General features: G+C 40.4%; 1 protein-coding gene across 2 annotated transcripts in view; it reads right to left on the bottom strand.

Moving 5' to 3' along the window:
* The window catches only part of LOC121320109 (ATP-dependent DNA helicase Q1-like), a 39,628-nt gene that overhangs the window by 18,943 nt on the left and 7,376 nt on the right, over positions 1–13,309 (bottom strand). The window contains exons 9-16 of one of the 2 annotated variants that reach the window (XM_041258337.1): positions 12,978–13,126; positions 11,911–12,028; positions 11,034–11,172; positions 10,148–10,239; positions 8,894–9,113; positions 7,769–7,895; positions 5,490–5,672; positions 5,097–5,228 (exon numbers count right to left, since the gene is read on the bottom strand). In XM_041258337.1, coding sequence (XP_041114271.1) covers positions 5,520–5,672; positions 7,769–7,895; positions 8,894–9,113; positions 10,148–10,239; positions 11,034–11,172; positions 11,911–12,028; positions 12,978–13,126 — 998 coding nt within the window. In that variant the 3' untranslated portion in view covers positions 5,097–5,228; positions 5,490–5,519. Of the gene's footprint in view, positions 1–5,096; positions 5,229–5,489; positions 5,673–7,768; positions 7,896–8,893; positions 9,114–10,147; positions 10,240–11,033; positions 11,173–11,910; positions 12,029–12,977; positions 13,127–13,309 lie in introns of those variants that run through there. The other variant, XM_041258336.1, reaches the window with a different exon arrangement.

Consider the following 13,309-nt stretch of genomic DNA (forward strand, 5'->3'; position numbering starts at 1 on the left):
TTCTACTTTCTGTTGATGTGTTCGACGAGTAGTATTTCATATATGTTTTAATTGTGAGTGTCCACCTCCACCAGGAATATTCTTATGATGTAATATGAACGAGAGAGACCGGGGTACCACGTGGTGTCTCATGTAGGGTATGGCTAATATATTGAAAAAGGCTGGACACACATATATACTGTCATGTTGCCCATTGTTGAGAGGGAATCCAGTGGCTATTAGTGCTTTGTTAGCACCCTGATGGGCAATAGTATACCTGGCTTCTGTTATAATGAATACAGTATTTCAAAACTTTGTAAATGAATAACACTATGTAACACAATTTTTGTTCCTGGGTAGTAAGTGTTATTTCCTAATTGCTTATGCCTCAAAAGTATAGAAAATGGCTATTATAACCCACAAACTTTGCTTTTGTGACCAGGACAGTAATATTTTGAAATTTACCTATTCCCAATGAGAAAACAGGCGAATTTGTGTCTTTTCGTTCACGTAAAGTCAGAAAAAAACAACATATGAATCCAAATTAACATGTACTTATACTAAAGTAATACAAAAATGACTACAAAAGATTTAGAAGTGAGTAGTTTTTCGAGATTTACGATTATACTGTAAATCACTTTCACGAATCAGCCCCCAAATGTAGTCTCCCATCATGTTCTCGTTATACTGTCCTTGGTAGCGGCGTTCAAAGTCCAGTATATCCTAGTGGAAGCGCTCGCCTTGCTCCTCCGAGTACGATCCCATGTTCTCCTTGAATTTATCAAGATGAGCATCAAGGATATGGACTTTGAGGGACATCCTACAGCCCATTGTGCCGTAGTTCTTCACTAGAGTCTCAACCAGCTCCACATAGTTTTCGGCCTTGTGATTGCCACAGGAAGCCCCGAACCACTGCGACAAAGCTGTTCCAAGCCGCTTTCTCCTTACTAGTGAGTTTCTTAGGGAATTCATTGCACTCCAGGATCTTCTTTATCTGTGGTCTGACGAAGACACCGGCTTTGACCTTTGCCTCAGACAGCTTAGGGAAGAAGTCAGGAAGGTACTTGAAGGCTGCCGACTCCTTATCTAGAGCTCTGGCAAATTGTTTCATAAGGCCCAATTTGATGTGCAGTGGAGGCATCAGCACCTTCCGGGGGTCCACCAGTGGCTCCCACTTGACTTTGTTCCTCCCCACAGAGAACTCGGTCCGCTGTGGCCAGTCCCGCCTGTGGTAGTGCGCCTTGGTGTCCCTGCTGTCCCAAAGGCAAAGATAGCAGGGAAACTTGGTAAAACCGCCTTGGAGACCCATCAGGAATGCCACCATTTTGAAGTCTCCTATGACCTCCCAGCCGTACTCATCATACTTCAAGGTGTCCAGCAAGGTCTTGATGCTGTTGTAATCCTCTTTGAGGTGCACTGAGTGAGCCAGGGGAAGAGACGGGTACTTGTTACCATTATGGAGCAGCACGGCTTTGAGGCTCCTGGATGAGCTGTCAATGAAGAGGCGCCACTCATTCTGGTTACAGGCGATTCCGATTGCCTCGAACAGACTGGTCACATTGTGGCAGAAGCAGAGCCCATCTTGACAGGTGAAGAAGCAGGAAAAAGGTTGGTGACGCTTTCTCTGATCTGCGACTTGCACACTTTCATCTAACAAGTTCCATTGCTTGAGCCTAGACGTCAAAAGCTCAGCATTGGACTTGGTGAGACCAAGATCTCTAATCAAGTCGTTGAGGTCTTTTTGGTTGGGGTAGTATGGGTTTCTCTCCTCAGCTCCACCTCTGAAATTGTCATCTGGATCTACAACATCTTCCTCGCTCTCTGACTTGCTGCTCTCTTCTAAAGACGGCTGCTCTCTCTCCGGAGGAGTGGGTACGGGGAGCTCATGGCAGTGTGGCACCGGGGCGATGGATGAAGGAAGGTCCGGATACGTGATAGCAGGTGCATTCTTGCCAGTCCGACGTTTGGAAGGGTCCACCATGCAGAAGTAGCAGTTGCTTGAGTGGTCAGTGGGTTCCCCCAAAATTCTTGGGATAGCGAACTTCATGGCTCTCTTTTCCCCTCTGTACCATCCTACAAAAATACATTTATTTCACCCATGACTAATGTGTAAGAGATTCTCGCAACATTTTTCATATATGATATATTTTTTCAATAACATTGAAAATTGTAAAACATTTTAAAATTAAAAATTTTAACAAATTTTATAACATAAAATTCCGAGAACAATTGTCCATCTTACCTTCCAGAGTATTTTTTGCAGTGCTTGCAGGTGAAATGAGGTGCCCAGGGTTTGTCTTGATCCCCGACAGGCATGCCGAAATATGTCTGGTAGGCCTCACACATCTTAGCAGATGCTTCCACGGAGTACTTTCTCGCTCTTGTCTTGATAAATTGGCCGCAGACATAGCAAAATGCGTCTGCCGGATGCTTGCAGCCTCTTGATGCCATCTCAGAAAAATGCAGATATGTATCCACTTAGGCAGCTGGAACTAAACTGAACTGGTGGGCTTAAGGCCCCTGTATTTATACTACTATTTATATTACTGGAAAGTTCTAGAAGTTACTCCAAGTTTACTCAGCACTGAATCTATCTGGAATGTTCTGGAAAATAGGTAAATTTCAAAATATCACTGTCCTGGTCACAAAAGCAAAGTTTGTGGGGAATAATAGCCATTTTCTATACTTTTGAGGCATAAGCAATTAGGAAATAACACTTACTACCCGGGAACAAAAAAAAAAAAAATTGTTACATGGTGTACTTTGTGCCAAAGAAACCTTTGCATGACTCAAATATGTTTTTAGTTTTTGAAATAAAATGGTTCAAATCCCATTTTATTGGTCATTTCTCCTTTCAAACTTGTCTTGACAACTTCAGTATATTTTGGTGGCCTTTTCACTTGCGCAAAATGTTGTTTTGACATGAGTACAAAAACCTTGCAATGGCATACTTTGCTACCACTTTACAACACCACATCCACCCTAGATAAGCAGCTAAGGGACACGTCTATCAAAATAACAGAGCTGTTGCTTTCTGTACGAGGGTGGTACGTCATGTAAAATTCCTACACCGGTCCCCCGCACTATAAGCACCGTTTCCCAGTTGGCACTGCCCTGTGTGTGTCACAGATGACTCGTTTTATTGTGATAACCCAGTCTTGTGTCCAAAAGTGTGTTTTAGAGTTGGTTTGAACACATACCCTCCCCATCTCGGGTCATTTTTGTTTCTTAACAAGAGAGTCCATCATTAAATGACCATTTGATTTTATTATGCATCATACAAGCAGCCAGTCAGAGCCGTGACAGGTACAGTACCGTGATGCATTTCATACTGTGACATTAGTGTACCATTACACCCCTGGTGGTGACCTCCAGAATTCCCACACTAGTCTCAATGCACTGTATAAGGAGCGTTGTGTAAGTCAGAGCCATCTCCATTCACGCAGCTGACACCATGATAATGTGTGATGACTGAAGTGTAAGCAAGGGGAATGCAAAGCATAAAAAAAGCCAAGGACAACACGGTTACTATAATTTTTTTTTTTTTTTTTATTTCAAAATGTATGGCAGTGTACAAGTTGTTTAATAAAAGCCTACACATCTTTGCAGGTTCAATAGTGATTGCAGAGCTAATTAAAAAAATCTTTTCAAAAGCATGTGAATTATATAAAATAAAAAGTGCTTACAGCACCTTCTGCATAAATGAGCTGTTATGCTTACAAAATACATTGGCTAAAAGCAATGGACACACTTAGTATCATCATACTAAAACATGCTTTACTGTCTTAACATTACCAAACGCTCATTATGGTGTGGCTAGAGCAGTTGATTACACATTTTAACAAAAGCCAAGGTAAATCAAAACCTTGTTAGTAGAAATCAGAAAGTGAAAATATTACAATTGGATACCTGAGGCAGAAAACACTGAATGCATTTCTAATTACAGTACACATTCATCTCTGGAGGCTAATTAAACACAAAGTCAGTATTTTTTTTTATCAAATAAGTGTACAGTTTTGTTTTAAAGCAGGGAGGCAGACTCTGGACTAAGTTTTTAACATTGGCCTAATTAGGAAACACCACATACTGCACCTCCTGTACAGGTCCTTTATAATTAAGGCTCACGGGACAACAAGAATGACACAAACTGCTTTGCAATGGGAGTCTTAAATTAGTCTGTGCTAAGTGCCAATCAACAGGGTACTCAAATACAAGTATACTTTGCAGACTACAGTAAGTGTCAATTAACCGTGTATACTGTAACAGATACACTAAGATTTATAATTTTTATTTATAATTGTGAAAATCCCAAATTCTGCTTACCAGTCGATTTGTACAGCTTTGTATTTCAGGTATTGTGCGGAATACCCATCTTGGAATACCGGCAGTATTAACCTATTATATTCCAAAGCCACAGAAAGAAGTGCTTAGCAGTTGAGCAAGACGGCTGAGGAATGCTTTTGTAGATCTTAATAATAATTACAATTGTTTTTTGAATTGCTAAAATGAAACCCTAAAGAGCAAACACACACAGAGATCAAGGCCTGAAAATGTTGACTAAACTATTTGGTAACCTTTCTGTCACTTCCTAATGAAGTATTTTTGTTGCATACTGGCCCGTCTCCAAAGACTCCTAACAGTCCTGATTAACGAAGGCCCACGATTGAGTCTCATATTTCTGAGGGGGCCTTTATCCTTGTAATCAGAGTCTTGCAGGTTTTCCTTGGAAATATAATTGATTCTTTGCAGCTGTTTGGAGTAATAACTGTGCAGGTGACTCAGTTCTTCAACCGCAGCTGCAGAAATAATTAATATTTCAGACGGAGCACTCACCAGATTTGCTTTGTGTTGGCACTTGTGTTCCTCTGCAGGAGCTTGAGCGGGGTCCTGCCTGTTGTTTCTCTTCTTCTCTTTGGGTGTGTTTTCCTTCTGCTTCGCTCTAACTGGTGAAGCCCCAGCTGGGCATGCTGAAGGACTTTCCGCGTGGCTTTCTTTCTCTTTATCTATTTGCACGTCAACCTCTATGGCTGCATTAACAGGTCGATCGCAGAGTTCCGTTTCGTTATCACTGATTTGCGGTGCCTCTTCTGAAACCTGGGTTTCTAAGGGGCTTGGGTTACACTGTGCAGCCTTGTCACGCTGCAGGTTTCTTGTTTTCTTCGTTGATTTTCTCTTTGTACAGAGGGGTTGTCCCCAATAGGCAATGTAGGAGAGCTCTCAGCCTCAGATATCGGTGGCAATACATCATCCTGCAGGAAGATTCAGAAACAGAATTAATACTTAAAAAACGAGCAAAAATCATGCACCATCATGCGTAACCCACAATGCACTCTCTAGCGAACACGTTAGTACCCATGTTACAGATTACCCGCCGTTAGTATGACAGCATGAACTGTAACATGCACAGGAAACATGCTCCATTATTTATTTATTTTTATATTGATGCTTCACTTAATGTGACGAAAGGAAAAGGGTTTGTTATAAATTGGAAATTATGTAATCGACTGTACTTTTCTTGTTCTCCTGGAAGACTCAATCAATCACTTTCTTGATTTTCTTGGATTTCCAGCGTCGTCAGGAAGAGATCTCTTCCGCTGCCCCCCTTCCTTCTTTATTCCTGCACTATTTTTACCTCCTCCTCCTCCTCCTTGTTCGCTTGTATTGGCAGACTTGGAATCCATAGGGGACTTTACCTGTGGATTATTAATGCAATCCAGGACCGTGAGACCGTATATAAAAAATGAGAAACAGGGATTAAAGCTTATAGTTATATCCAGCGGTAATGTCAGCATTGATAAAGCGGTATGCTTGGAACAACAATAAGCTTGTCAATTCCTGGTCTTGTTAATGTAACAGGAGGGCACAGTGTATTAAAAGGACAATACTAAAAGCCTGGTCAGGGTTAAATTAAACTTTTAACAAAAACAGATTGGTTCTTAATATTGTGCACAAAGTGTGACGATCGTAGCTAAAGTAGGATTTGGAAGCAAAACGTCCGAGACTCAATCACAAGTGCACATATACTACCGTCTGCAGCACAGCGTAAACACAAGACATTCATTTGCATGGGAGGCACTATTATTGGTCATTGATATTTGCAATCTTTAGATTGATTTCTATAAAATAATTTCATGTTACCAAATATAGGGTGGTTCAAAAGTTACCATGAGCAGGCCATTTTTGAACAGCTCTGTACATTAGAATCGGCTTGAGGGTGGGGCTTAGGCGCACCGCGCACCAGCGACCTCTGTGGACTGGCCTATGGGTGGGCCGGGTTGAAATAAAAATAATTGGGCATTTCAAATTGGGGAGAAAAATCTGAAAAATAAATTGCCGATTCCAAATTTTAAAATAAATAAATAAAATGGGGGTACGCGGTAGACTAGATTATCTGGAAGGGAGTACGGAGCCTAAAACATTTGAAAACCACTGCACTGGAAGACAGAGGAAGATCCTCAGTTTTCCGTCATTAAATCAGCAGTTACAGTGCAACAGAAGCCTGACAATATCTTGCTAGCAATAATTCCTGTCAAGTTTGTGATTTACAATACAATCAGGCAAATGATGTCCAAGGTATAGAAAAATCAAGCATGAAATTACAGTACCCTTAACCAAATACCATTTTAAATACAAGACAAAATACAAATTTGTCATTTTCAGCGTAAGTAAAGATCATAAATAAATCAACCTCATCTGGCTGTAAAAATAAAACAAAAAATCCTATTTTACTAGACTGCTGGTATAAAAACACTTAAATGTAAATTCTCCCACCACCAGTTCCTGAAAATACAAAAACTATGACCAGGATCGTAAGCAGTCTCAATCTCATAAGAGATACAGAAGACACAAATAAACCTGCAAGGAGTCCCTGAGTAGCTCTCCAGATAAAAGCACGGCCGCATGGTGTTCAGGGTGAGTCACATGGGGGAGCGTAGGTTCGCATCCTGGCTGTGCGGAGCCAGAGGACTTCGCTGGGGATTCTGAAAGGAGCATTGCATTGGCTCTGGCGCTCCTGGAGGTTAGGGAGGCAAAACCGTCAAGGACCGTTTCTCCTCCTCGTGCTGCAGTGGACCTTACTGGCCAGGAGCCCGGTGAGCTCAGGGGACACCTGCAGGGCTGGGGCCGGCAGCACGTTGACATCCACTCACGAGCTCCTGGACGTGGCTCTGTCGTGGGATCGGAGGACGCCACTGAACCTTCAGGTCCCTGTGCTGTGTGGGGAATTGCTATGCTGACAGGGAAAAGAATAACTGGACATTCCAAATTGGATTGGGCACACTTAATTAAAAAAAAAAAAAACCTGCTCACATTCTCGCAACGGTCCGTTAAGGTAGCAGAGTCATAAAGTAAGTATAAGAGAGGGAGAAAGAGAAAAGAAATTGAGTATAGAATCAAAAAGCACCAAACTAATAAACAGTTTTACAAGGAAAAAAATACATACTACAGTTTAAGGTCACATCTAACTATAAATATAGAATTGTAAAGTGTTAGGCAAACATAAGGTTAAGATATATGGACAATTTTTCCACACTGCAGTTACAAAACAGAAAAACAACAAATGACTTTTAGCAGAATGTGTTTGGTTTTGTTAACACAGCGAAGGTAATAAATATTGGGAAAGATCTACTGGAATTATTGAGTTAGCGCTGTTTCTTTTTTTTTTTTTGGTGACATTGTAATGTGACCGAAACATGAATAACTACTGAAGTTCTAACAGGACAGGTACAGATAGCAGCTTCAGAGAGGGACGAGAGTTCAGTCTGGAGCAGGATCGATCACAAAGACTTACTGCATCAACGCTTGTGAACTTCTTCATTTGCATCATAATCTTGTGCTTCTTGTTCTTCAGCAGATCAGCTTTCTGCCCCAATTTGATGTAGGAAATTGTAGCATATGGAGTAAAACTAAAATCCTCTCTGGAAAAGTTGGAAGAAAAAATATATTATATACGCACGCACGCACGCACGCACGCACACTCGCACGCTCGCACGCACGCACGCACGCACGCACGCACATTTTCTTTTTTGAAACCGAAGGTAAAATTCATAATATATACAAAACTTTGGAGTAATGTTTTTAATAGCTACAGGCCTACTTCAAATCTTCCATTTCTGTCTAAAGTTTTAGAGAGAGTAGTTGCCGAGCAACTTAACAAATTTCTTGCAGTTCAAAACATACGAGAAATTTCAGTCTGAGTTTTGTCCTTATCATAGCACTGAGACAGCACTTAGAGTGGTTAATGATGTGTTGTTATCCTCTGACATGGGCACACCTTCGGCTCTTATACTATTAGGTTGAAGTGCTGCGTTTCACACTATTGATCATTCTGTTTTAATTGATCGCCTTGAAAATGTGGTAGGATTGTCAGGTTGTATTCTGTCTTGGTTTGAATCCTATCTCTCAAACAGGTTGCAATCTGATAAAATAGAGGAGACCTCTTTTTTGTTAAAGGTTACATATGGGGTCCCAACGGGCTCTCAACTCAACTCTGTCTTCTTTGTATATGCTGCCTATGGGCAAAGTTATGTGTAGCTACTGGGTTCATTTTCATTGTTACACTGATGATGCACAGCTATAATTACCACTGAAACAGGGCGACACCACAGCTGTAAATATTTTGAGCACATGACTTGCCGACATAAAAAAATGGATGCTTGAAAACTTTTTATTGCTAAACAGAAGTGATGATTCGGGGATCTCAGAAGCAACAAGGTAATGTGTGATTTAGTCCTTGGTGGCTTCCCTTATAAACTTGCAGATGGTACTAAATTAAAGGCAGTTGGTGAAGCCTGAACGAAGCTTTGAAATGAAATCGCTCCGTTGTGCTCAATGCCTAGGCGTTGTTAAACGGCAGTGTGACATATCTACTGTATGCTATCAAAGAGGCACGAGCTGCGTGTGTCAAAGTGTGCACCTGAGATACTGCTGCACCAGCAGGTGAGCGATGACCATCTCCATCTCCAGTCTAGGGAGGCTGGACGGAGGCACGCCCAGGACTCTGTGCTTGGCAGCTCCCTTCCCCATCCAGGAATCGATGGTCTTCAGAGGAGTCAGCTTCTCATCCATCTGCTGAGCCTGCTGTAGGATCTGAAGCAGGTCCCTGCAGTGGTCTGCCACGTCCACCGACTCCGAGGCTGGAAGGAACAAGGACCACTCAAAAATAAAAAGCGTGCCATCTGTTAATTCTACTTTTTCACTCTTAGCAATTACAATGACTTCAGGAGAGCAATGAGTTCTATATATATATATATATATATATATATATATATATATATATATATATATATATATATATATATATATATATATATATGTAAGTATCTCTCTATCCTTATAAAAGTTTCCCCACAGTGAAAGCACAGCAAGGTGTAATAACGCATAGTCAAAGTATGGTATAGTATAGGTAAGCACTGTAAAGGCCAGCAAGGTCTGGTAAAGCATATCAATAAACATAGCTACGGTTAATGTGTAGTGTAACCATGGGGAAAGCATGGAGGGAAAACTGAAAAATGACAGTAAAAAAATATAGGGGGGTAAACTTTTATAGAGGTAATACCCAGAAACCAATGAATACCTTCCTTCATGCAGGAAAAAATGAATCAAATCAAACATATTTACCATATTGTGTGTGTCTTTCATAATGGTAAATGTGAGACCTACAAAGTGACAGTAATATATACAGTACTCAGGAAGATGCACTGTCATTATTACACTTTTAAAGTATTTCAAATGTCTTGACTTTTTTCCTTTTGCCATGCCTGATGTAACAAGCACCACAACCAGCTCTGCAAGGCTAATGTCTAGTAATGTTCAAACTCAGCATGGAAACATTGAGAGCCTTCACACTTCACCACACCCAGTCATGCAAGTATATAAATCAAAATGCATTTTTACATTGATATTCGCTACAGGACCTGGACTTATCAAAGACACTAAAAAAAGACATTTCATTTAAGCTTCTTTCTGTGCTTCTTAATTTAGCACTAGTTATGTGTGGAGTAGGGCAGAGGAGTCCATATGCTTGCACACACAGCAGCCACTCTCACTATGATACTGTCTATTGGTAAAATGCAAAAGACACTGGCAATCAAAATATGCAAGTCTTGCAAACACACCAGAGGACATGATTTGAAAGAAACAGTGCAGGTGATGCATTGCAGAAACTCACACGGATTATGACGGCATTGATCACACATCTTGTTGCAATGCTTTGTATCCCACACTTCATCAAAATGCTTTGCTATCAGCACACGGCGACACCTGGGAGCAAGACACCAAATTAATATTGTTTCATTGCATGGTTGAAATGTTTTATTATGCACTGTATAAAGATATTAGTGCTGGGCCATGTATTCGATCACTGCTTGAAATGTATTCAGTGGCAAAAATGTCATCTTCATATTCCTGTTCTTCAATTCCATTTCGAAGGAACTGGAATTTATATTCAGGGCTTCTGATTTTTGGTTTTAACTGATAAAAACTTATACCCCCCCCCCCCCCGATACAAAAAATGAAATTGGTGTACTGCCAGTAAACACTGGAAATGGTGATTCAATTCATACTGACTTCCCCCCTTTGCCATTAAAAAAATAACCTACTAAAAAAAACCAAAATGTGTTGCCACTGTGAGAAGCTCATTTTTACAGAGCACTGCGCATTGTAATTTTGATCAATGATGTGCTGGAAATGATTATAAGGGAATGGGAATTGAAAAGAAGGAGCTGATACCAACCCCGACTCCTTCATATAACAGAACTGGAAAATGACTCCATCAAAAAGATACTGAATCACGCAAGAGACATAATTCAGAAACGACTACAGTGGAGTGTTTCTCTTTTATATTTCCAGCTAATTCAAAATTAAAGAACATTTATTTAAAATTTAAAGGAACACTCAAACATTAAAAAAAAAAAAGTTTATACTTCCACTAATTTATATTTGTGAACAGTACATTGAATGTTTAAATTAAACAAGCAAAAACACATTTATTATAAACTAATGAATATATACTTTCCTTGATTTGCAAAGCATGAGGGAATTATTCTATACGGTACCTGCTTGCATCCTGGCAGTAGGACACCATTTGGTAGAGCTTCTCTTGCCCTACTTTCTCCATTACAACCATGGAACTTACTTTAAAGATGTCTACAAAACCATAGTACAAAATGCAATCTGCATTCCTGTCATCTCGACCTACAAATACAAAACAATAAAATAAAGAAAAACTGAACTCATCTTGCACTCGTTTACATGTACAGCATCATATCCCTTTGCGATGAAGGCCAGTCCCCTGAATTCAGCAGAGCACCTTTCAGGACTCTGACACTGTTACTAAAGATGTTAACCAGGGATGCTCATTGTCAGAACCTTCCTCAGTGTTGCAGAGGCATGTCAATCATGTGTCAGAGCAGGAATTCCGTTCTAAACATAACGTATTTTGAGGCTTATTAAGAAGTGTCATGTATTTCTAACTTGTGCAAGAGGGAGGTGGAGCGCCGTCAAACAAACACTTAGCTGCTTCGTGCAAGGCTGAAAACACAAAGTGATTGACCAGGAAGGACACAACATAGTGCATCAGGTCAGCCGAATACAAAAACCAAGCCACAGTGTAGAAGATCCATTTGAAAACATGTGCCTATGTTCAGCTGTAGCTTGTTAGTGCCAGGCTTTATTATCTTCTGCAGTTTTTAATGTCACCCCCATCTCTGTTACCCATGTACCGACCCAGGAGGACTGAAGACCAATGGGCCACCTCAGTTCCTCCGGCCAAGCAATTGCCCCTCTGCACCTAAAGAACCTGCAGGTAGGCGCGATCGCAATATGCATCTTCCTGGCTGAACTGAGTGTGAACTGACACATTTAAACCAGTCCAGAGATCTATCACAATAGCCCTTTCAGAGATTTGATTTTCAGCAAGCGAGATTTTAGTACCTGCACGGCCGCTCTCCTGGTAGTAATTCTCCATAGATTTGCTCATTGTATGATGAATAACAAACCTCACGTTAGGCTTATCAATCCCCATTCCAAAGGCTACTGTTGCCACCACAACCTACAAGGAAACATATCACATGTAGTTAACCTCACTCAATTGTTTTGACAGTAATATGCTACAACTTGAACAGATAAAAACCAATCTCTCGACTCAGCATTCGCTGCAGTTCTGAGTGCTGTTGTTTTTGATGCAGTTAATTTGGTGCTGCATTGGATGCTGCATAGTTTGGAACTCATTTATTCGCCTTGCAAAACAAGAGAGAAAGCAACAAAAGGCAGCAAAATAAATCAGCTTCAAGTTGCAATGTTTGTAATTTCTCTTCTGTGTTCAGTCTACAGAACATGTAGAAATTACTTGCGGTGTAACTTTTTGGCTCAGTTTTCCAACTACATTTTTGAACATTCTTATGGATATCAGTCAGCAGGATTCAAGAGTGAGTGAGTGAGTTTCAAATGTAGTTATTTAACAAAACTATGCAAGATTTTATATATAATATATATTTATATATATATATATATATATATATATATATATATATATATAAATAGCTTTATAAACCCTGCTATAACTAGCAGGGCACAGGCATAGACAAGACCAGGACCAGTTACCTGTAGCACTGGGACTTGTATTCTACTATACAGACACTGCTTGAAATGTACTCGGGAGCTAAAATGACCAAATATCAGAATCTATAAATGACTGCATCAAAAAAAAGACATCATGCAAAGGGAACAATGCACAAACGAATGTTCTATTACTACAGAAGAGTTTCTCAACATTAATAGGGAATTCGATGGGGGCCAGGTTTACTTTAACCCCCACTCCCTCTCTGGATATCAATGAACAGGATTCACAACTAAGTGAGTGAGTGAGCGAGGGCTTTTCCAGTCTGATTAATAACTGCTTTGATTCACATTAAAAGGACTCTTAAATGAACAGCTTGCTACCAGCAGCTGCAATCAGCGGCACGGCTATTAGACACTTCCACACATGCGAGCCACAGTACCTGGATTTTGTTCTCAGTCCACTCTTTATGCACACTGGACTTCTCAGTAGCTTCCATGTTGGCATGGTAAGGCCTGGCCTTTATTCCCATTTTCTGCAGATTTACAGAGACGTACTCAGAGTCCTTCTGGGAAAAGCAGTAAATGATACCTGTGGAAAATTCAATTTCTTTAAAATTCCAAGACAGAGGCTGCTGGATATTATGTATACAATACAGACACCATGTAAAAATAACTGAGGATAGAACATGCACTCCAGTTGACTTCCACTAATAAACAGTACCTTTATTAAAATACAATAAATCCACAACATTGATTGTTTTTATTATTGTGG

This window comes from Polyodon spathula, chromosome 8, assembly GCF_017654505.1.
Source record: "Polyodon spathula isolate WHYD16114869_AA chromosome 8, ASM1765450v1, whole genome shotgun sequence".
Lineage (NCBI taxonomy): Eukaryota > Metazoa > Chordata > Actinopteri > Acipenseriformes > Polyodontidae > Polyodon > Polyodon spathula.